This window comes from Xenopus laevis, chromosome 1S (assembly GCF_017654675.1).
Source record: "Xenopus laevis strain J_2021 chromosome 1S, Xenopus_laevis_v10.1, whole genome shotgun sequence".
NCBI lineage: Eukaryota > Metazoa > Chordata > Amphibia > Anura > Pipidae > Xenopus > Xenopus laevis.
This window is the reverse complement of record NC_054372.1, coordinates 42,042,338-42,066,934: the sequence shown is the minus strand read 5'-3', so window position 1 is coordinate 42,066,934 and position 24,597 is coordinate 42,042,338. Positions and strand designations below refer to the sequence as shown.

At 36.6% G+C, this 24,597-nt stretch overlaps 1 protein-coding gene across 1 annotated transcript in view; it reads left to right on the top strand.

Moving 5' to 3' along the window:
* Window positions 1–24,323, top strand: part of rxfp1.S (relaxin family peptide receptor 1 S homeolog) — a 115,972-nt gene extending 91,649 nt beyond the window's left edge. Inside the window, exons 9-18 of the mRNA XM_018243242.2 lie at window positions 3,312–3,386; window positions 4,429–4,500; window positions 5,513–5,584; window positions 6,466–6,537; window positions 8,848–8,919; window positions 9,737–9,808; window positions 12,371–12,600; window positions 16,231–16,641; window positions 19,924–20,142; window positions 23,918–24,323. Of these exons, the coding sequence (XP_018098731.1) occupies window positions 3,312–3,386; window positions 4,429–4,500; window positions 5,513–5,584; window positions 6,466–6,537; window positions 8,848–8,919; window positions 9,737–9,808; window positions 12,371–12,600; window positions 16,231–16,641; window positions 19,924–20,142; window positions 23,918–24,213 (1,591 nt within the window). The 3' untranslated portion in view covers window positions 24,214–24,323. The remainder of the gene's footprint in view (window positions 1–3,311; window positions 3,387–4,428; window positions 4,501–5,512; window positions 5,585–6,465; window positions 6,538–8,847; window positions 8,920–9,736; window positions 9,809–12,370; window positions 12,601–16,230; window positions 16,642–19,923; window positions 20,143–23,917) is intronic.
* The last annotated feature ends 274 nt before the right edge of the window (window positions 24,324–24,597 follow it).

The following is a 24,597-nucleotide window of genomic DNA, read 5'->3' as shown; positions in this document are numbered from 1 at the left end:
TTGGCATTATAACAACTTTTACTGGTTACTAGATTAATATGGACTTACATGTTAGTGTTGCTACCACTAGAAGGATATTTTAAAAAAAGGATGTACCAAAAACATCTTCAGAGGGGTTCAGTACACAAAGCAATAGCAACCCACCCCCTGTACTCGGCCACCCGCAACACTCATATTCCCACTGCCCACCAGTTCTCGCTACACACTTACTGTTAGTTAGGAGAGCAGCTGGGGAGCGGCTACTATAGTTTCTACAATTATAGAGGAAGCAGACCCCCAAGTCTGGGCCCCCCTGTTCCCTAGACCTCATTTCCACAGGGTCTGCTTCCTCTTTAGGTTTATAGAGGAGCCAATGTGAGTGTGTGTGTGTATGGATGCTGGGTTTCATTTGGAGGGGTTGAACTTGATGGATTTTGGTCTTTTTTCAACCAAATCTAACTATGTAACTCTATAAACATATATAACTATGTAACTGTATCATATATAACTATAACTATGTAACTGTAGCAAACAAACCTAAAGGGACCATCTGAAGACTAACTTTATTACAAAACAGAACAGCATGTGTACCCAAGATTTAGGGGGTTAGTTATGAATCACGTTTTTTTTTCAGTTTTTTCACAACTTATTATGCCCCGAATCTGTTCCAAGTCCGAATCCGAAAATAATCCATCTAAAACCTGCCGAATTCATGTAAAAGTCAATGGCAGATTTCCCCTTAACCATTTGAAGATGTTTTAACCCTCATGAAATGTTTTCTGGGTTTGAAGCTGGTTTTTCCGTGAAAACTCAAATTTTGCTCCAAACTCTAAAAATTCTGGTATTCCGCATTAAAACCAAAAAAGTTTCGTTTTTTCCCCATTCGATTTTTTTCGAGTTTTTGTATTGATAAATAAGGGCAAATTGTGGATTATAGTTTGGTTGAACTTTTTTTATTTCAAGAATCAGAATAATTTGGATTTTGATAAATAACCCCCAAAGTGCCTTACTCTAAGGCACTGGGGATTTGCCGTTTTTTTAAGGAAGATAGCCTCTCTCAAACCGAGATAGAAAGTTACGAGACCACAGTCCTCAGTGCCCTGTCTTTTCCCTGGGCACTGAGGACTGTGAGGACTATTTCTGGGAAATAGTTGGAGAGTGTGGGGTTTTACTGCTATCCTACCTAAGAATAATACTGCTTTGTAATTAGACCTCTATACAATCCAAAAGTGAGTAAGTGAAAGTGAGTCTAACAAGAAAATTCCCCCCCCCTTTTTTTTTTTGGATTACAAATAAGGGCAAATTATGGATTCTAGTTTGGTCAGATTTTTAAAAAAAATCTGAAAAATTCGGATTTTGATAAATAACTCCCAAAATGTCTCCCAAAGAAAGAATCCCGTTTCCTACTTAGGGGATGTAGAGAAACACTTTATCAGAGAGTAGCCATTTCCAAATCACTTTTGGAAATAATAAAATAAGTGCATGCATAAAAATAATACAGGTATGGGACCTGTTATCCAGAATGCGCAGGAACTGGGTTTTTTTCAGATAACAGATCTTTCCGTAATTTTGATCTTCATGCCTTAAGTCATATGAACACTAAATAAGCCTAATATTTACTAGTATTTACTAAAACTCAACTTTTTCTCACTTTATATAAAAAAGACCAAACTCCCGTACCCGAACCCCCTTTAATTTACCAATAACAATTGGTGCGAGAAAAAGTTGCGACAGAATTGTGCGTCCATTTGAATCGTGCCCTGAAAATTCTAATTTATTTAATTATCAGATTAAAACCAGAGCAAACTATCAAGAATCCTGAAGGTACAAAACAATTTCTAATTTTTAAAGGGACCATCTGCCATTGACTTCTACATGATTTTGACAGGTTTTAGCTGGAATATTTTTGGATTTCAATTTTTAGTAGTTTAGGAGTATAATACATTTGGATTTTTTTTCCTCTAAAAATTATAGTTTTTCCACTTTTAAAACTCGACCAGAAAAATTAGAGGTCATAAATAGCCCCCTTAGTCTGTAAGGAACAGCCACATGAGAGTAATGGCAACAGTACATAAAGCAACAATGAATGGTGGTAGGTGATCCTCACAATCTTCCACCTATATTGGATTTGGTGACCCAAGTACACATTGAGACGTATCGGTCTATACAGACATGCTGCGCCCACTGGTTGTGGGGTAGTACTGATCATAAACGTGAATGGACATTGTATGTATGTATGTATATTTGTATATTTTTATTTATATAGTGCTACTGATGTATGCAATGCTCTACAGTAGTGATGGGCGAATTTGCGTCTCGTTTTTGATGCCGGCGCCCGTTTTTGACGCCGCCGTCCATTTTTTTTTAAAAAAAAAATTGACGTCGGCAAATTTTTTCAGCGAATTTTCGCAGGCGTTTCGCGAATTTATTCGCTGGCACGAATTGCGCAAATTCGCCGCAAATTTGCACCTGGCGAATAAATTCGCCCATCACTACTATATTGCAGCGTACAGTGGTTGACGCTGCAATATAAGTGCCAGTTCCGGAGTTATGCAAGTGCTCTGAGAGGGAGTTTCTTAGTTTATTTCAAGAGACCAAGGGAGGATTCTCTCTGGAGGAATTCATGACTTGATATGACATGGCTTACATGACTGACTGCAATTAACTACCTTAATCTTATTGCACATCTTTGGAAACATTTAAAAAAGGAAAGAGTTAACATACTGTAATATCCCAAGATCCTCTTGCTGAAATAATAAGTTCTGCAACTGGTAAATATATATACTAAAGTTCCACATACTGAATATTATCTTAGATTTATTTACGAGCAAACTATCTTTGTTCCTGTTATTCCTTTCTATGTTTAATGTAGCTGGTTTTAAAATGTTCTAATGTTTAACAATCTCAAAAGAAATCAGGTACTCAAGATTGATAAGGTCAAATGGCAGCAAACCTTAAAAGCATATAGTAGTTAAAAAATTCTGACTCAAGACTAAAATGTCTGTATTGATTGACATTCATTAGCCCACAGCATTCTAAGAAAGTTATCGATCACATTGTGAGATAACATTTTTGTTAAATTACAAACCCTTGTATTGACTGCACTGCCCTTTTAACTTCTGTAAAAAAAAAACCCTAGGCTCTCCTATAATAGGTCACATGCTGCGGGTTACTGTTTCTCTATTTGTCTAAGGACAAGCATTTACGTAAGCAGCCTTTTAAAAATGATCAAGTGTTATGTCAGCCTCACTCCACCATTCTACACAAATATTCCATGTTTTATTGGCCAATTTCTCTAAATCAAGTTAACATTATTTTCTTATACTTTTTAGAGTTATGATGAACAATTTCCTTGAACGGCTGCCTGAAATATCTCTTTGCCAGCACATGCCTAAATTAAATTGGTTGTAAGTAATCAAGTTTGATTTTTTTTTGTACGATCCAGGACCGCATCGGCTATTTGGCTATTTTGGAGCCCATTCGTAGTATTGTAATCCAATCATTCGGCCCCATCGGATTCATCCGATATCGCCCAGCCATTAGTGGGCATATCAGGTTAAGATCCACTCGTTTGGCGACGAGTGGTCTTATAGTGTATGGCCACCTTTAGAAATGTGTGTCTAGTGAATCGCAGGATTAAGGGGGTTATTAATAAAAGTCAGATTTTATCTCAACATTTTCTGCTACAAATCCACTCGGGTTTTTTACACTTATTTATTATTACATTTTCCCGAAAATTTGATTTGCGTGAAAAAAATCAGATTTTCATGAAACTCTGATTTCTTATGCTTTTTTTGCTTCAGGGTATTGCACGAAACTCAGCGCACATCAAAAAATCAGTGGGACTTCTCCCATTGACTTATTTGCAACCTCGACAGGTCTGAGATGCCGGATTTTCTAATTCGAACTTTTCCATGCTATGGGTTTAATAAATTCCGAAAATGTTTTTTTTTTTAAAAGTCCGATTTTATTAAAAAAATCACAAATTGTTCGGAATTTTTGCATTCGGAGTTTAGTAAAATAAAACCTTAGTGTATTTGCTAGCATCACACTTATATATTACATTATATATTAATGCTCACTTGCCAGTATCAAAAGGCCTGCTAAGGACCGTCACAATAATATTACAATGATCAGACTCAATTATTTCATCCCCAGTATTAGAAGCATTAGAAGTAATTAAAGTGATGAGTTGGAAGTTTGGGGAATATTTATCAGAGTGAAACAGGGCTAAATTTGTGGGGTTTTTTAGTAACATTTTTATCAATGAGTGAAAGTGAGAGTTTCTCCAATAAATACTTCTCCAAAAATCATTTTGGCAGACTGTGGTGAGGGGAGCTCTGTTTCACTCTTTGAAATATGTACAACATTGAACATTACAAAGTGTTTGCATTTTGCTAACCTAATTATCTCAATCCAGCATTAATCATTTGACTTCCTTCCTTTTAGAGATTTTGAAGGCAATAATATCCAGAGCTTATCAAACACAACTTTTATTTCATGTTCTACCTTAACTGTTCTGTAAGTAGCTGTCTTCCACCTTTCTTTTTTTGTTTTCTAGAATAAGAATCTTGAAGTATGACAACTATAAGTATTGTTGTTTTATTACATGCCTTAGCTGTGTTGACAAAATGAGGAAACAATGTGCATCCTACTATAATGGCAGTTACTGCTTAATCATAAATCATTATGATTATTACTCTTATCAGAACTTCTGGTTTCTCTCTATCAGAACTCCATTTTGAACACATATTACACTCCACCCTACAGTATCCTCCAACTTAGTACTCCTACCTGTGCCATCCTCATTGCATCCTCTGTTGTCTTCTATCAGGCCTCTTCCATACTGGTTGGTTAACACACAGCTGGACCCCAAACTCCCCCTATAGACCAATATCCTCTCTAGTTGCACCAGAGGCATTGGCCTTTGCTATCTTCCCGGCCCTGCAGTCAGAAGGGGGACATGTTAAAGCTGTTTTTGGCCAATGCTCTGCTCATGCAGTCTACTGGTTACCAGCTCACAAACTACAGGTTTGCTTTCTGGATGCCCCTAGTTTATATAGCCCTGCAGTAACTTTAAACAGCTATGAGACCTGTTATCTATAATGCTCAGGACCTGGGTTTTCCAATAATGTTTTGTTTCCAATAAGGATTAATTATATCTTAGTTTGCATCAAGTACAATGTACTGGTTTGTTTTTGGGTTTTTTTATTAAAAAGGAAAAGGAAATCATATTTAAAATTTGGATTATTTGGATAAAAAAGAGTCTATATGGGAGGTGGCATTTCTGTAATTCTGGGGTTTTCTGGATAATGGGTTTCCAGATAACGGATCCCATGCCTGTAATTTCCAATTGCGTACTTTATTATAAAATATATATTGTACGTAATTTCTTTTCAATTCCTTGCTATATTTCTAAAGATTGCAACAATTTACAAGAAGTATTTTCCTACAAAGCAATAACCACAACAAGGAAAGTGTTCCGTTTCTTTGCCCATATATGACCTTTAATTTCTTTTCTTTTTTTCTCCAGGGTCATGCGAAGGAACAGAATCAGCACAATAAGTGAGAACACATTTTCATCTCTCTACAGACTGGATGAGCTGTAAGTTTATGTCAGCCACAATGAAATTAGTTTAACTTGTTCACTGGTGAAATAAACAGCAAAATATTACTTTCCAAATTCTGACACATCAGAAAAAAATTAACCTGACATTCTTTATTTAAAGGAGAAAGAAAGGTTAAAACTAAGTAATCCTTATCAGAAAGGTCCACCTAAATATACCAGTAAACCCTCAAAGTAATGCTGCTCTGAGTCCCCTGTCAAAAGAAACAGCATTTCTTTCCTTCTATTGTGTACACATGGGCTTCTGTATCAGACTTCCTGCCTTCAGCTTAAACCTCCTTGCCCAGGGCGTGAGCATGCTCAGTTTGCTCCTCTTCCCCCCTCCCTTCTCTGCTGTAATCTGAGCCACAGCTATAAGTGAGCAGGGAGAGACTCAGGCAGGAACTGATGTCACACCAAGCTAATGCTGCAGCTGCTGTCATAAACACACAGAGAGCTTCTAGAGCTGTTTACTCAGGTATGGTAAAACATTCTACAGAATAAATATATCACCCTAGCTTGCACTACTAGTTAATCTATTGTTAATAAAATGCCTCTGTAGCTTTCCTTCTCTTTTAAGCAAAAGGTAAACACAAATACTGTATTATATATATTTATTTGTCACTTTATGTCTTTATACAGTAAGTGTCCATTTCAAAAACAATTGTGTTTATAAAATATAACTGCATTCATGTTTTGGAGGTCTATAATATAGTATGATCTAACATGACATATACTCTGTTATTAAATAGAGAAAGGCAAAACAGATAGAGCAGAGTATCACACACAATGGGATTTGTGAGACAGATTATTATATTCAACATTTAATCATGTTACATGCCCTTATATACACAAATATACACATTTGTTCTTTCTTGCAGGGATTTAGCAAATAATAGAATTGAAGCTTTCTCTCCATCTTTAATGAAGGATATAAAAGAATTATCACAGCTGTAAGTTTTAGAGGTTTGTTCTTTTAAACTGTTGGTTGTTGTGTTAATCTCATGCACGCGTGTATGTTTTATTTTCTTGATACTTAATAAAAAAATTAATTACCTAATTAAAATCATATTGTAATGGTTGCTATGTAATGTGTATCAGCAGTTAATGTAAATACCATAGTCATTTTTTACACAATATTATGTTGTATACAAAAAGCAATCAACATATTTTCGTTTTTCTTTTTCTTTTGTAACTCCCTGCATCTGTTATTATATGTTTATATACAATTCCAGAACATCAACTGCATTTTTTCCCTTGCAACTCCCTGCACCTAAACATAAATTGTTCCATAACAGCTGCATTTTTACCTTGCAAATCCATGCACCGGATCATAAATTGTTCCAGACACAGCTGCACAGCTGCATTTATTCCCTTGCAACTCCCTGCACTTGGCTGCAAACTTTTCCACAACAGTTGCATTTCCCTTGCAACTCCCTGCACCTAAACATCCTAAACATAAATTGTTCCAGAACAGCTGCATTTTACCTTGCAACTCCCTGCACCCTATCATAATTTTTTTCAGAACAGCTGCATGTATTCGCTTGCAACTCCCTGTGCCTGACCAAAAACTGTTCCACAACAATTGCATCTTCCCTTGCAACTCCCAGCACCTGGTCATAAATTGTCCCAGAACAGCTGCATTTATTCCCTTGCAACTCCCTGCAGTTAAACATAAATTATCCCAGAACTGCTGCACTTTCCCTTGCATCTCCATGCACCTGACTTTAAACTGTTTCACAACAGCTGCATTTCCCTTGCAACTCCCTGCACCTAAACTTTTTTTTTTTACCAGTTGATGGGGGGCAGGTACAAAAAGGGGCGGGGTGTGACATCAAAGGGGGCGGGTTGTGCCGTAAGGGGGCGGCAACAGCGCAACCAGGACAAAAACGGAGGAAAAAGTTAAGTTTACAGGGGATTGGGGGCGGGTCGAGGGATCTTTTTAAGGGTATTACAAATTTACCGGCAGCTACATTGCCGGGAAATTTGTAATACCGGCCCCGGCCTCGGCAGGTGTTTTATCGGCTAGGCTAACCTTAACCTTAATATCCTAAACATAAATTGTACCAGAACAGCTGCATTTTGCCTTGAAACTCCCTGCACCTGATCATAAATTGTTTCACGAGAGCTGCATGTATTCCCTTGCAACTCCCTGTGCCTGTCCATAAACTGTTCCACAACAGCTGCATTTCCCCTTGCAACTCCCAGCATCTGGTCATAAAATGTTCCAGAACAGCTGCATTTATTCCCTTGCAACTCCCTGCACCTGATCATATATCAATATGCAGGAAAACAAACCTACAGCTGCTGTTATGGAATATCATAACAGTAAATACTAATGTACACTGTTTGTATAACTTTAGTTTATATAATGTATTATGGACTATTGATTATCTCCAGCTGGGCAGGTACATTTGTGACTAATGCCTATTTGCTGTGGAACACAGGACAATACTGTTGTACTTTAAATAAAAGAAAAAAATACTATTACATTGTTATAATGATCAGGCAGCAGCATAAGACAGTTATGTGCAGGCTGTGAATACACCGGACAGATGGTGGGACGGGAAGAGTTTCCCTGCAGAGTTCAGGCTGTCAGTCAGTGCTGTGACCACTTCCTGTGAGAGAATGAGCAGACGCCCCAACCTCTCATTTCAGCCTAGCTTCTGACCTGTAAACAGCTCTCTGCAGCTCTGATATAATGACAGTTTTAGGAGGTAAAATGCTTTCAAAATGTTTTTCTTTCTGCATCATTACAGTTTTGAGGCAGGATGAGTAATATATATGAATATGAAGGTTATATAAATGTCTCCTTTAATGTTCCAAACCAGGGCCGAAACTAGGGGTAGGCATGTGCCTAGGAAGCAAAGCCAGGGAGTGCCAGGCATGTGCCTTCTCTGTCGCCTTCCCGCAGTCCGGTCCCCTCTTTCCCCATCTCTCTGCATTATTTCTCCCTGTTTTTGAGCTACTGCGCATGCGTGCGAGCAGATACACGCATGCACACGCAAGTGCAAATACGCGCATGCCTCCACAAGCGCCAAACTGTGCATGTGTGCACTTAGCCGGCCTCACGACTAGTCAGGTTGCCTAGGGCATCTGGCGTGTCTGGCCCGGCTCTGTTCCAAACAATACATTTGTAGCAATGAATATTTGTTTTAGTCAATTTACAGAAAAATGCATTTTATATACAGTATATAGCTAACATCAATAAGGATCAGTTCATTCTAAACCCACATCCATAAAATGTTGCTTTGTTTTAACAGAAATATGTCCCACAATCCCATCCAGAAGATTCAAGCAGACCAGTTTGATTATGTATTTAAACTGAAATCCCTGTAAGTACTTTGCTAAATAAAGGTCTGACATAATTTACACATTGCAGTATTGTTATATGTTATATGGTTGTAAATCAAAAGTGCTAATATGGCCATGGAGTGCTTCTACTAACACGTGAGTGTAAAAATTCAGAGGAAAGAATGACACATTGTACTTAGTTACAAGTATAATTCTGTGTAAACTGAAACCACTTTCGGTCACAAACCCAAACTTAGTTGTAACAAAGACAAATTTTGCAGAAGGTTGATCCTGATCTTTCTCACACAGTTTATGAGCAAACTGATAAATTGTGCTGAGAAAGGGAAGAGCTGTCAGTTTTATTGCTAGTTTCAGCTATATGTCCATACAGCCAAAGAAACAACAGTAGAGCTGCCAATACCATATAAAATAGACTGAAGAAAAAAACATTAACCTCAAAAATGTTTGTGGTAGAAATGTATGAGACTTTGGTGCCTTGCAGAGCTGTCTGTCACACATTCAGCAGAACTGTAATATATCAAGCTTTTATTTTCTACAAAGCATTTTCAGAACATCTCTCATTCTATAGTCACATAAATCAAGCAAACAAGATGAAAACGGTACTATAATGCTTAAAGATTAAATAATCCCTTTAAACACAGTGCCCATTTAATGCCACTGGAATTCCCTTGAGATAGTCCAAACACATTGAACAATTCACTATAAAACTGCAACAAATGCATTTTAGAATAAGTAATAGGTGAGCTATGGGCTATAAAACTATAACTAATGAATATTTGAAACATAATGGGCATGAGCATTATTATACTAACACTATTTTTCTTAATATTTGCACAGAAGCCTGGAAGGAATCGATATTCCAAACATTCAAAGAAGGATGTTCATGCCACTCAAAAATCTAACTCATATGTAAGTCATCTTGATTTTGGTAATATATATATATATATATATATATATATATATTTACTGAAAGTAAGGTTTGTGTATATCAAAGTGAGAACACTATGGGGCACATTTACAAAGCTCGAGTGAAGGATTCGAATTAAAAAAACTTCGAATTTCGAAGTGTTTTTTTGGCTACTTCGACCATCGAATGGGCTACTTCGACCTTCGACTACTACTTCGACTTTGAATCGAACGATTCGAACTAAAAATCGTTCGACTATTCGACCATTCGATAATCGAAGTACTGTCTCTTTAAGAAAAACTTCGACCCCCTACTTCGGCAGCTAAAAGCTACCGAAGTCAATGTTAGCCTATGGGGAAGGTCCCCATAGGCTTGCCAGCGTTTTTTTGATCGAAGGATACTCCTTCGATCGTTGTATTAAAATCCTTCGAATCGTTCGATTCGAAGGATTTAATCGTTCGATCGTAGGATTAGCGCTAAATTGTTCGACTTCGATATTCGAAGTCGAACGATTTTAGTTCCTAGTCGAATATCGAGGGTTAATTAACCCTCGATATTCGACCCTTAGTAAATCTGCCCCTATGTTTTTTACTGACCAGCTTTCTCAGTGTTTGGCAGAAATTTTGGAAATTTTATTTTACTTTTTTATTATCAATCACAGCATTTTTACAAGACCAATTTGAGAAAAAAAAATCAGCTGTCAAAATTACTATAGAGGTCTGTTGTGTTTTACATTCAACAAATGTATTGGTTATCTTGGGACCTTTAGGGGATTATATAGTAAAGTCTGTTTTTTTCTGACCGGAGTTTGGAAGAGGATAAACACCATTTTTTTTTTATAGAAAAAAAACATGAATGTTTCATGATTTTTTAAACCCAAAGACTGTTAAAGGTCCGAATAAAAAAGTACTTCATCTCAAACCTGTCGAGGTCATGTAGAAGTCAATGGCAGTCAATACCTGTTTACAACTGGAAGATATCATGAGCTGCGCTGATTTTCATACAATAATCTAAAAAAAAAATCATGGTTTTCAGGTGATAATCTGTAAATCTGAAATACTGTAAAAATGTGCATGGGAGTTTGGTCAAAGTGGTATAGTAAATAACTCTCTTAAAATCTGTATGAGTCATAATGTAGGGGAAGAGGACATACTGAGGTGACAGAAGGGACGATGCTTCCAACTACATGTCAACTCACGTGCATTCATAAATGCCTTTAATCCATGCAACACGCACCTGTAAAATCTGCTAAATATCTTGCAAGAAAACTTTTGCACTGGTTCCTTCCAAAGACTAAACCCTGACGTCTATCCTTTTCTTTCCTGTAACTATAAATAATGTGTACACATCACTGTGTACAAAATGTCATTTCTGATAGAACAAGCATTTTGTGATCACCGCTTTTCATCAGTCAATCAATTTTCTTCTCCAAAGGTCAGAAAATAAAAGAAAGGGAGGATTCATCTTGAAATGATCATTTATTTTGGTGAAAACAGGGGTATACTGAAAATATCTAATATATCTGTATTTTAATTGGTTTTCAAATTATTTGCTAAATGTAAAATATCTGGCGATCCTGCAATCCCCTGGCAGATTGAAATCAAATTAATGCTGATAGTTTTTTTTATTGTTACTATTTCATCTATTATCTTTCTGTGCAAATCACTGCCTGGTTGCTAGAGCAAGAGGGACCCTAGCAAACAGATAACTGTTTAAAACCCAAATATGGAAGCAGCAGAATAAATGGCTATATAATTAAAATAACACAAAATTAAAATTCTGGATTACGATTATACCTAAAGTAAATTTTAAGGTGAACTGCTCTTTTAATTAATATGATTTAACCACTTGGCTTTGTAAAATGCAATGTAATGTTTTTGTTCTGCATTCAACAGCATGAATTTGTCAATCAATACTATTCAGAAATTAAGGAGACTAAGGTGGCAATATAATTAGAGATACTAAGGCTGATATAGGTCTGACAACCCATAGCAGCCTATTAGCAGGTAGCATTTACTGGTCAGCTGTTTGAAAACAAACACCTGATTGGTTTCTATAAGTTATTAAATATAAGTAAATAGTTGATCGTTTTATTATATTTTTCCATTTGTGCAAAGCAATTAAAGGCCAGTAAATGGAGTAACAATATTATCTTAAGATATTGAGCAAATCCTAATAATAATTCGGACATCCTATTGGGTAGAAAGCAAAATCATTATGAGATTGATGCCCTACTCCCTTTCAAACATATACATTCAACAGCCAGGAGCATTTATTTATAGAAAATTTCCCAAAGATTCCCAAAGCTTTCCAGGTTTTAGTTACCAAATATTTTCATTTGAATTTTCAAGATTATTTCAATCAATGAATCTTGAGAAAAAATCGAGTTTAAAAAACTTGAACTTCCAAAATTTTGAGATCTCATTTTTTTAAGTCACTGGAAAAAGTGCAATCTTGATAGAATGCATCTAATTTTAAAAACTGAGTTTTATAAACGTATTTATAAAAAATAACTAATGAACTAACAATGTCTTCATTAATAACTCAGTTCTTGTTCTTGGCAGATATTTTAAGAAGTTCCAGTACTGCGGCTTTGCTCCACATGTGAGAAACTGCAAGCCAAACACAGATGGGATCTCATCTTTGGAAAATCTGCTAGCGAGTATAGTTCAGCGTGTTTTTGTGTGGGTTGTTTCTGTTTTAACCTGCTTCGGAAATATCTTTGTAATCTGCACAAGACCTTACATAAGGTCAGAGAATAAACTACATGCAATGTCCATCATGTCTCTGTGCTGTAAGTATTCACTTAACTATTGTACTGTATGTAAACAATAGATCAAGATTTTGGAGATTAGAGTTTGCAATTGTCAAACTAAAATGTGGACAACCAAATATTAACATGATAAGAAAAGAAACTGCTATCAAAATCAATACATAGATACTGAAATCAAGAACCATTTTTAACTGGCCCTTATATTATTTATATTCTGATAATGCATTGTTATAGTAAATAATTCATATTGAAAAAATATTTTTCCAATCGTCCATTTCTTTTCATGCCAAGGCTAAAGGTCCATATAACGGCGATAATGATAAATTAAAAATTGATTTCTCTCTTATGAGGAACTCGTAAGTAATTTTTATTAAAATGGCAACCATGGGCATTCCGAGCCACTAGTTGAGGATTAAGTTTGACATCTCTTTCAACATAAGGACAATTGTTGTTAAATGAAGTGAAATACCTAATAGGAATTACCTAACTGCAAACAGTAGAGTTTCCATAAAGGGAAACATTTATTTATATATTAGGGGGCAGATTTATCAAGGGTCAAAGTGAAAAATCTTATTTTCGAATTCGAACTTCGAATTCGAATTTTCGAGTTTTTTTTAAGTGGAATTCAACCAGGGAAAAGTTATAACTCGATTCAAGTTTTTAAAATAAATGTAATTCAAGTTTTGAAATTTAACATGTACTGGCACATTAAGAATTCAAATTCGACTATTCGCCACCTTAAACAAGCCGAATTGCTGTTTTAACCTATGGGGGGGCATCCTGTGATCAATTTGGAGTTGTTTACAGCCTTCCTGATTCTTGCAAAAACATTTACTACCTGATAAAGTAACGGCTACAATGCGGAACCTAATAATCCGTGCTACCAGTAAAGGAAATAAAGATGCTAGTGTTTATTAAAGGAGAAGGAAAGGTTAAAACTAAGTAAGCCTTATCAGAAAGGTCCATCTAAATATACCAGTAAACCCCCAAAGTAGTGCTGCTCTGAGTCCCCTGTCAAAAGAAACACTGCATTTCTTTCCTTCTATTGTGTACACATGGACTTCTGTATCAGACTTCCTGCCTTCAGCTTAAACCTCATTGCCCTGGGCAAGAGCATGCTCAGTTTGCTCCTCTTCCCCACCCCCCTCCCTTCTCTACTGTAATCTGAGCCCAGAGCAGGAAGAGACTCAGGCAGGAAGTGATGTCACACCATGTTAATACTGCAGCTCCTATCCTAAACAAACAGAGAGTTTCTAGAGCTTTTTACTCAGGTATGGTAATATTCTACAGAATAAATATAGCATTCTAGCTTGCACTATTGCAGCTAATCTATTGGCAATAAAATGCCTCCGTAGCTTTCCTTCTCCTTTAAGAAATTAGGTTAGAGGTTATTAAAAAATAAAAGTATGGTTTGTTTGGTTTGTTTGTTTGTTTGTTTGTGTGTGTGTGTGTGCACCGGGAATCCTAGGATCCCAGGAAGTGGCCCTTATTTTTTAAGATGGCAATTTTCTATTTATGATTACCCAATGGCACATACTACTTGAAAAGTATATTATTATGAAAATGGTTTATTTCCATGAAGCGGGGATTTACATATGAGCTGTTTTATGCAATATATTTTTATAGAGACATACATTGTTCGGGGGGGTTAGTTTTCCTTTAAGGGCCATTGTTAAACATCCCTGACACAGACCTCAAGCCATTCATGCAACTGCACAGTCAATTATTATAGTAATAACAACAGAACACTGCTCAGTAATTTAAATCTATAAACAGAGAATTATTTAAGGATAATGTGATTTCCTTAAATATACTCTCACTTCCTACTATGGTATACATTAAGGGGGATCCTAAACAGACTGAAACAACTCACTGTCTGACAATGCAATGCTTGGAATAACAGACTAATAATTACCAAATACTATTTAATTGATGGATATAGCAATTAGTTGTATAAATTACATTTTCTTTAAAAGGTATCTGGATTTTTTTCTACATGTATTTAAAAAACACGTAGCTTTAATTTATGTACTCCCAAGAATAACATTCTATCCAAACTAAAGAATAGTTCTAGGTCTTGTAATTCAAGTTTTGATTGTAAGGAATGTTTAGGGCCAAACCGAGAACCTTTTTTAATGTTTGTATTATACAGTAACTGGTTAAAGGCACCAAAACACCAAAAAATGAAAGTCTTTTAAAGTAATGAAAATATAAATTACTGCTGTGCTGCATTGGTAAAACTAACATGCGTGCTTAAGAAACTCTACAATAGTAGCTGTGCTGTGTAGCCATGGGGTCAGCCATTCAAATCTGAAAAAGGAGAAAAGGCACAGGATACACAGCAGATAACAGATTAGCTCTGTAGAATACAATGGATTCTTCAGTTCTTATCTATTATTTACTGTGTATCCTGTGCTTGAATGGCTACAGAGTAGCTTGTTTATATAAAATATAGTTGTGTTTCTGAAGCAAACACACCAGTTTTATACATTATATTGTCATTACTTTAAAATCAGTTTTTTGGTGTTACTGTTACTTTAAGGGGCAGATGTATCAAGGGTCGAATGTCGAGGGTTAATTAACCCTCGATATTCGACTGCCGAATTAAAATCCTTCGAATATCAAAGTCGAAGTATTTTGCGCAATTCGTTCGATCGAACGATTAAATCCTTCGATCGAACGATTAAATCCTTTGAATCGAACGATTAAATCCTTTGAATCGAACGATTAGAAGGATTTTAATCCATCGATCGAAGGATTATCCTTCTATCATAAAATTGTTAGCAAACCTATTGGCCTCGGTAGGTTTTAGGTGGCGAACTAGGGGGTCGAAGAAATTTTTAAAGAGACAGTACTTCAACTATCGAATAGTCGAAAAGTCGAACGATTTTTAGTTCGAATTGTTCGATTCAAAGTCGTAGTCGAAGTAGCCAAAAAAAAAAAAACATTCGAAATTCGAACTATTTTTCCTCTATTCCTTCACTCGAACTTAGTGAATGGGCCCCTAACTGTAAAACAGCTTTTTTGAAATTATTGTTTTTTTCTGGTAATATTTGCTTTAACTTCTCTGTTTATCTTTAACTGTTATGTGTATACATTGCTTAAAGTTATAAAATGATGTAGGAAATGCATATGTTATGCGTGGCTAATTAAATAAAGCCTTTACAACCTTTTTATGGAATGGGAGACAATCCCCTCTTTATTTATTTACACCAACAAAGCATGGAACATATGAAGATGCAGAAATCTCCCAGCCATTTTCTTACATTCCATTAGACTAGTGAAAAGGTGGACTGATATGCTATGCATTCTTACCTAGAAAATTACTTGACCTATTTTGATATTTTATCAGTTTATAGTACAATTCCAACAGTTTTTAGTACAACAAAGCCATGAACCACTTACTGGGATCCGTCATTTTAAATTCTGCATGTCCATATGTTTTTAAGATCAATCCTTGACTTATTAAATGTTATCATTCAAATGCAAGACTTTTTAAAATGCAAAGTAAACATACATACGAAAGGCACTAAACTTACAACAGAGAATATCAACCAATTAGCAAGCAATCAGTAAAAGTGTTGCAGAAACTGCAGATACCAGTATATATTAGCCTTTTATGACTCATTATTTCTCCTGGCTGTGTTTCAGGTGCTGACTGTTTGATGGGAATATATTTATTCGTCATTGGTTACTATGACCTTAAATACCGAGGTGAATACAATGAAAATGCCCAAGCATGGATGGACAGCACTCAGTGTCGGCTGGTCGGAGCATTAGCTATATTGTCTACAGAAGTATCAGTTTTGCTCCTTACATATTTAACTTTGGAGAAATATATTTGCATAGTGTACCCTTTTCGATGTCTGAAGCCTGGAAAATGGCGGACAATTACAACGTTGATACTTATTTGGATTATTGGCTTTGTAATAGCCTTTGTACCCCTTAGCAATCAAACATTTTTTCAAAATTACTATGGTACTAATGGAGTCTGCTTCCCATTACACTCAGAGCAACCAGAAAGTACAGCGGCTCAGATATATTCAGTCATTATATTTTTAGGTAAGTATTAAAAGAATGAGTCTTTGAAATATAACATACACTGAATGAAAATGATTGTACATGCATATCCGATTGGCACTACGATTGGATACTACACTGATGCTTAGGGGCTGATTCACTAAGGGTCGAATATCGAGGGTTAATTAACCCTCGATATTCGACTGGGAATTGAAATCCTTCGACTTCGAATATCGAAGTCGAAGGATTTAGCGCAAATAGTGCGATCGTACGATCGAAGGATTATTCCTTCGATTGAACGATTAAATCCTTCGAATCGAACGATCCGAAGGATTTAAATCCAACGATCGAAGGAATATCCTTCGATCAAAAAAAGTTAGCCAAGCCTATGGGGACCTTCCCCATAGGCTAACATTGACTTCGGTAGGTTTTAGATGGCGAACTAGGGGGTCGAAGTTTTTTTTAAAGAGACAGTACTTCGACTATCGAATGGTCGAATAGTCGAATGATTTTTAGTTCGAATCCTTCGATTCGAAGTCGTGGTCGAAGTAGCCCATTCGATGGTCGAAGTAGCCCAAAAAAAACTTCGAAATTCGAAGTTTTTTACCTTCGAATCCTTCACTCGAAGTTAGTGAATCGGCCCCATAGTATAGCAGCATTAGGGCTGATTCAGCAGCACAGCGTTAAGTGCTACTACTAGATCTAGTACTACTAGTGCTACATACACAGTAAGCCTTCAAGCTATGCTGCCTCGACTCATTATTACAATATGCTCAAAAATAAAAGTTTGAATCCCGGAGCTATGCTGTTCCCAAATTCCATCAATCAGATAAGCTCTCCTCCACCCGTTATAAAACACTCTTCAGATATGAATTGCTGTATCCCTCAAAAACCAAAGTTTATTGAGGGGGAGATAACAGAAGGTTTTATATAGTGTAGTATTTATAAAATAAAATTCGGATCTCACCCTTAGTGATTATATATAACGCTATAACAACAGTGCATTTGTTCAACACTTTTTACTTTCTCCGTAAAAAGTTATTTAACAAAACAATCCGCGATTGAATATAACACTTTCAGAACCGTGAAATCATAAAATCCCCACCAATCCCATTAGTTCTATGAGCATAAGGTGCTGTGTGCAGTGATTCCCACAGTGTGAGCACGTAACTAGGGAGATTGTGGTATAGCAAGCGACCTCTAGAGTCCTAGTGCCCCCAGTAGTATATTATACTCACTAGACGTGAGACAAGAAAGGCTTTGGTTAAAATCTATTTCTTCCTGTTCTGAGGCTTCTTCTTTATCCGCTTAATGTGGAGAGATAAATGGACATGTGCGGAAGCATTTTTCACAAGTTTAATAAATAATTCAAATCACACTCACAAACATCCGTTGTCAAACCGCATTGAAAAAAAGTGTCCTGTGCATTCTGTATTGCGCTTTCGGTTCCTTGGAGTCCAATGCGCATATCGGTGCAAAAGCTTGACTAGAAGACAAGCATAGATCAGACAGCAATACAAAATAGACCAAGGAATACAGTATATCGGCAGCATGCCATTTTCTGCAAGTTGTATAGTTTTTCAGAAGGAAGCTAAAGTTTCTCTATCACAAGTTCACACAGATCAATCATACATTAGCATACAATATGTAGTTAAATGATTACATATATTAATTCTTGGAAAACCTGATATGTGACTCTCTTCTACTTTTCCTTCTTCTCTTCCATTTTCCTTTCCTCTATGCCCTTCGCCTTTTGTGCAAAAGTGACAAATTCTAATAAATAAAATGAACTTGCAGCTTCACACTGTAAAATGGAAATGTGATTCATTTGGATCAGACCATGTAAAGAGTAGCTTAGTTGGCCCTTCCTGGACAGAATGTATTGCAGACTGTAAACAGCCAGTCATAGGCTTGAATTCTTCTTCCACAATTGGTTGGACAGATTCAAATATTAAAATATTGTAAGATTGACAAGGAGTAAACTACTTCTCCATCAATCTGCCACGTAAATTAGAATAGGTTACCAACCAATCTCTTTGCATCTAAAACAAAACATATGCAGTGTTGTTTCTGCTTTGATCTCAACAATAATCACCTACTATTTCTATATACACTCTCCATTTTATTGCAGTGACACTGAACCATTGATCGGTATATAAGAGATTAAGACCGTAGAATAAAAATAGCAAGTATAATAAAAACATTTCAGAGGCTTTAGAGAGGTTTCCAAACCTATGATTAAATGAGCAAGAAAGTCAAAGCAGCCTTGAAAGCCAGGCATTAACTCTAGAATCTGAAGTATTAAATATATATATAAATAGTAATCTGTGGTTATGGACTGGACCTGCATGCATGTATTTGAATTAATCTTTATATTGGGCAAGATTGCCTTGGAATTGTTTATAATATGAGGTGCATGTTTAGAAAATGTTTCTACTCTTTGGGGCAAATTCACTAAAGAGTGAAGCGGCTAACACTAGCGCAAATTCGCCAGCGTTACGGGCGCTGGAGTCAATTCACTAGCAAAGTGGACCTACTCTAGCGCTACTTCACATCCTTACGCCAGGCGAAGTTGCGCTATGGCGAAGGGACGCAACTTCGCTAATTCACTAACTTGTGCATTTTACTGAATGTACCTCTTGCGCCAGACTTGCCTTCGCCACCTCAGACCAGGCGAAGTGCAATAGAGTAGATTGCTTCAAAAAAAGTTGAAATTTTTTCTAAGTCCCAAAAAACGAGTGATAGGCTGAAAAAGATCGTAAATTTTTTTGGAGGTACCCTCCTTCCCCCCTACATTTCCTAACATATGGCACCTAAACTATACAGTGGGCGCATGTATAGGGCAACTCTATTTTATTTTATGAAGCTTTCCCAGGCTTGTGTAGTGTAATGTATTTGCTGCTGCATATACGTCCATTGTACTTTAACTTGGCGCAGTATGCAAATTAGGCATCACTAGCGTTACTTCACTTTGCTTGACAAATTAACGCTAGCGCAACTTCGCTACCTTTCGCCTACCTGAGTGCAACTTCGGATTTAAGCGAATTAGCCGCGCCCTGGCAAAACTTCGCCTGGCAAAGTGCGGCGAAGTGCGGCGAAGGCTGCACTAGCGCAACTCCACAGGTTAGTGAATTTGCCCCTTTGTGTAATCATCACATTGCCTGATACTTCAGTTGGTATCAAAATCCAAGTCCTAGAATCAATAATCAATGGGAATGGTAACATCTTGGACACATTAGACATCCTTAAAATGGTAATTTATCAGCAGAAAATATAAATTGTTATTTTAAAAAAAAACATTTCATATTTTTTTTCTCCCAACAGGTGTAAATCTGGCTGCTTTTATCATTATTGTATTTTCCTACAGCAGCATGTTTTATAGCATTCACCGGACAGCCATCATGGCAACAGAAATACACAATCATATAAAAAAAGAAATGACATTAGCAAAGCGATTCTTCTTCATCGTCTTTACAGATGCACTGTGTTGGATACCTATTTTCATACTCAAACTCCTATCTCTGCTTCAAGTCGAAATTCCAGGTATGGCCGCCACTAAACTTTTTTTATTGTTGTGTAGTCTGTGAAGAAATCTTTCTCAATAAATAACCAAACAAGTTGTGCCCCCCCTGTAAACATTTCATGTTGGTTTTACCCATGTTGGCGCACTTTGATGTACTGTTGATGATTGGGCATTGTTAATTCATATTTATATAGATAATATCCCAAATGTCAAAGGGGTAACCTCAGAATGGCACCTTGATCACAAGCATAAAATACAAGGGATTTTTTGAATGGCATTGTCCCTTTAGTAAGATTTCGCAAGAAACATATGTGGGGAAAGTAGGTTAGCTACAAATGGAGTGTGTAAATCTTCTCCCTCAAGCTGTTTAATTCTATTAACACAAGCCACAAGGCTTTCTTTCTTTCTTTTGCCCTCATTTCGGCTGAACAGCTGTTGTATGTTAGTGTGCAGATGTTTGTAGTAGTTTGCCTTAATAAAAGTAAACAGGTTTTGAAATCGTTACTTGAAGTCTTTGCCAAGCTGTCAGTATATATCTTCTGAAACTATCTGGAAAATCCAAATCACTTTCTATAATTGCGTTAAAGGAAAACTAAAGCTTAACTAAAGAAGTATCTATAACTGTTTGTGCTTCTGTACCTGCCCAAGGCAACCACAGCCCTTTAGCAGTAAAGATCTGTGTCTCCAAAGATGCCCCAGTAGCTCCCCATCTTCTTTTCTGCTGATTCACTGCACATGCTCTGTGCTGCTGTCACTTACTGAGCTTAGGGACCCACTCACAATATACAGTACACATAGAATAGAAATGTCACAATATAAGGCTGATTAGTAATTAATACAGATAATTACTACATGGCAGCACAGAAAATAGACCTGAAGTTTAATTAGATTTTTTGTAACCATCAATGTAGGGGGTCCTGCCATGGTATGAGGTGAACCAGTAACTGTAGGGTAATTGCAGGGTGTGCCAAAAATGATAAGAGCAGATGGTCTGGCTCCACAATACAAACAGGAGGGGCTATAAATGATCCGCTCATGATTAAATTAACGGTTTCTAAAAACATAATTACATGATAAGGTTGTCTTACAGCTGTAAGTCACTTAGGAGCTTCTTTGGTGATTTTCCCATAAGTAATAAACTGCTATTCTGGTTACCGATTCCAAATGTTTGTCCATTTGCCTGGAGAAAATTGAGACATCTTTGGAATAGAATTCAAGGAAGTCTTTGTGGACAAAGTTTGATAATTATATGCATGTGGCATGGCATTGATCTCCCATCCAAGGAAGGAAAGACCTAAGTAAACATATACAGTAAATAAAAACTTGTAAGGCCCTTGAAGAAATCTCTACCTTTACTGAATAACAAATCTTACACTGAAAAATGTCCTTTGTGATCTTTGCATTTCAAAGCACTATAGAGCAATAATAGTTCAGCAGAGCATGAATATCTTCTCAGAATAGAGGAAAGAATGACACAAACAAGCATACAGGGGTATGCTATAAAATAACCTGTTTTAGCCTGCTATAAAAACACACAATAGTGTGAATGTTCATGATTCAGGGGAATAATATAAACTACAAGAACAAAGCAACAACTCAAGAACCAAATGGTGATGGCCCAGTCAAAACCCAGATCTTGATATAAATGAGAAACAGTGGTACTATTGACAGTTGAGCTTCAAAAGCAGCATCCTACTTACCTGACAGTGGATAAATACGCCAACAGAATATTTCAGATTTGTTTCTAACATTCATCAATGTCATATTGAAAAAAATGACTGTTTCTGAGCTTTAACCCCCATGCACTCGACTCAACCCAGAAATCTAAAATCCATGGGGCTGAGACATTGGTACTTGAGTGCCAGTACTATAGATTTCATATTCTACAGCACACAAAGGGTTACATGAAAATATTACAAAGTACCAAAGTATGAATTGTTATACAGTCAATTTAGAGAATTGCTAATGGGTTTGATTGTTTCTGTAAGGCGCTATATTTGTCCCCACCGGATCTGGATTTCCAGAAATGTAAATCTGTGTAATGGCCAGAGATTGTCATCTGTATAATGAGGGGCAGGGCAAAGTCCAGATGGGCTGGATGACAGATATAAAGTGTCCCAGTCTATGAGGACTATGCCCTGTCCCCAAGTCTAATATCACTAACAAAGCTGCTCTGCTCAAAACTGTGTCATTGACCCACACAAGTTTGTTTTTTGGGGCTGGTGGGAGGAAGGTAGGGGGCACAGTTGCAAAGAGCTTTTATCACTTGGCATGTTATTATAGGCATAGTGACATGTTCCTGTAATATAATACTATCCCTTTAATTGGTCTTCTTTTCTTCCAGGTCTGGATTTTGGCTTAACTTTCATAACAATCAAACTCTTTTTGAGGTTAATAAAGTTAGATATTTATTTAAATAGAGACATTAGCGCTACCACCTCCATACATGTGTTTGTATTTATCTGTTTATACTGATCCGCTTACTAATGGAAACTGTTGCATTTAAATATATGCTTGGAATAAAGAATAAATGTTATTATATGTCAAAAGTGCGACAAAGCTTGTAAGTGGATTTGAGCAGGTGAAAAGGCACCTTGTGTGCACCTATCCTTAATCCCTTATAATAATTATACAGTAAGTTAACCAACAAAAATGATAGGCTTAGGCGTAGGTGAAGGATGATAAATTTAAAATGTGTGGTAAGAGATAGGGCATTAGCTATTCTCCATGAAAGCTTTTTCCTGTCTTTGGCAAAATTAATATTCTTGCACATAAGAGAGTGGTTTCAAATTATAAAATGTAAAATGGTATAAAATATTGCATATGCAGTAAGGAAAGTCATTTAAAGGGGGTATTTTAAATGAATATTTAAAGAGCGTCACCCAAATAACTGGAGTATAACTGAAGTATAGGGAAGGGATAACATATATGTTACATTTACCTTCAAAAATAAATAAACAAATAAATAAAAGGCCACATGTACAGAATGCAGCATATGTGCCTTAATGCGGTGGAAAAGGAGTTACATGAGAAAGCACTAACAATAGCACAGCTTACTGGTAAAACGCTTACATAAAACTCTGCAGTCACAATGGAGTGTAAGAAACAATATAAAACCCACAGCTGAGTCTTTATTGTTACCTTTGTATTTGTCACAATCCAAGCTTTTACTTACTGTATATGTGCAGTTTTAATGTAAATGGAATATACATACAGAGAAATGTAGTATTGTGGTTACAGCAGTGATCCCCAACCAGTAGCTCGTGAGTAACATGTTGCTCTCCAACCCCTTGGATGTTGCTCTCAGTGGCCTCAAAGCAGGTGCTTATTTTTGAATTCCAGGCTTGGAGGCAAGTTTTAGTTGCATAAAAACCAGGTGCACTGCCAAACAGAGTCTCCTGTATGCTCCCAGTCCCCATAGGGGCTACAATACTCAATCACAGTCCTTATTTGGCACCACCCAGGAACATTTTTCGTGCTTGTGTTGCTCCCCAACTGTTTTTAAATCTAAATGTTGCTCACGGGTAAACCCAACATGGGTAAAAAAGGTTGGGGACTCCTGTGTTACAGAAAGAGCTTTGTTCATAAAAGAGAACCAATATTATTTAACTACATGTTAGTTACATAGTTTATACAATTTTGCTTGTGATTTTGCCAAATATCAATAAATAATGGAACAGTGTTCACTAAACAATTTGTAAACCACTCATCATAACAAACCTCTGAAATTTTAAATAAAAAGGATATTATTGTGATTTTGTTTGTTTACTCATTTTAAATCTCTTTCACCCTTAGGATCTATCAGTTCTTGGGTAGTGATATTCATACTGCCAATCAACAGTGCTCTCAATCCAATCCTGTATACTATAACAACTCGGCCCTTTAAAGAGATGATCTGCCAAATCTGGAGCAACTACAAACAGAGACGATCCATGGGAAACAGAAACAGCCAGAAGGCATGTTCACCCTCGTTTTTTTGGGTGGAAATGTGGCCACTGCAAGATCTTTCACCAGAAATAATGAAGCCAGGACTTTATACAGACTCTGAAATGTCAGTCACAACTCACTCAACAAGACTAAGCTATACATAAATATAGGAAATCTGCGGACTAGAACTGGAGTGCAAGGTTTTTTATAAAAGTTTACCTTTTTTTTAGATTTTTGTACAAAGGATATATATATATATATATATATATATATATATATATATATATATATATATATATATATATATATATATGTAACACCTATTTGGGCCACTCGGGGTTAATTCACCAGCTAGAACACTAGAGCATGGGTTACATGCGACTTCACACAACAGGGTCAGGGCCTTCGCCATGTGGAAGTGTTCCCTCTATGGTGTAGTGCAACTACATCCCCCAGGTTACTGTGCATACAACAAAAGATGGGCGCCAGGAGGTTCTTAACAATCAGGAACGGTTTATTATGCCAAAAAGGGCAAATGACCACAGGTT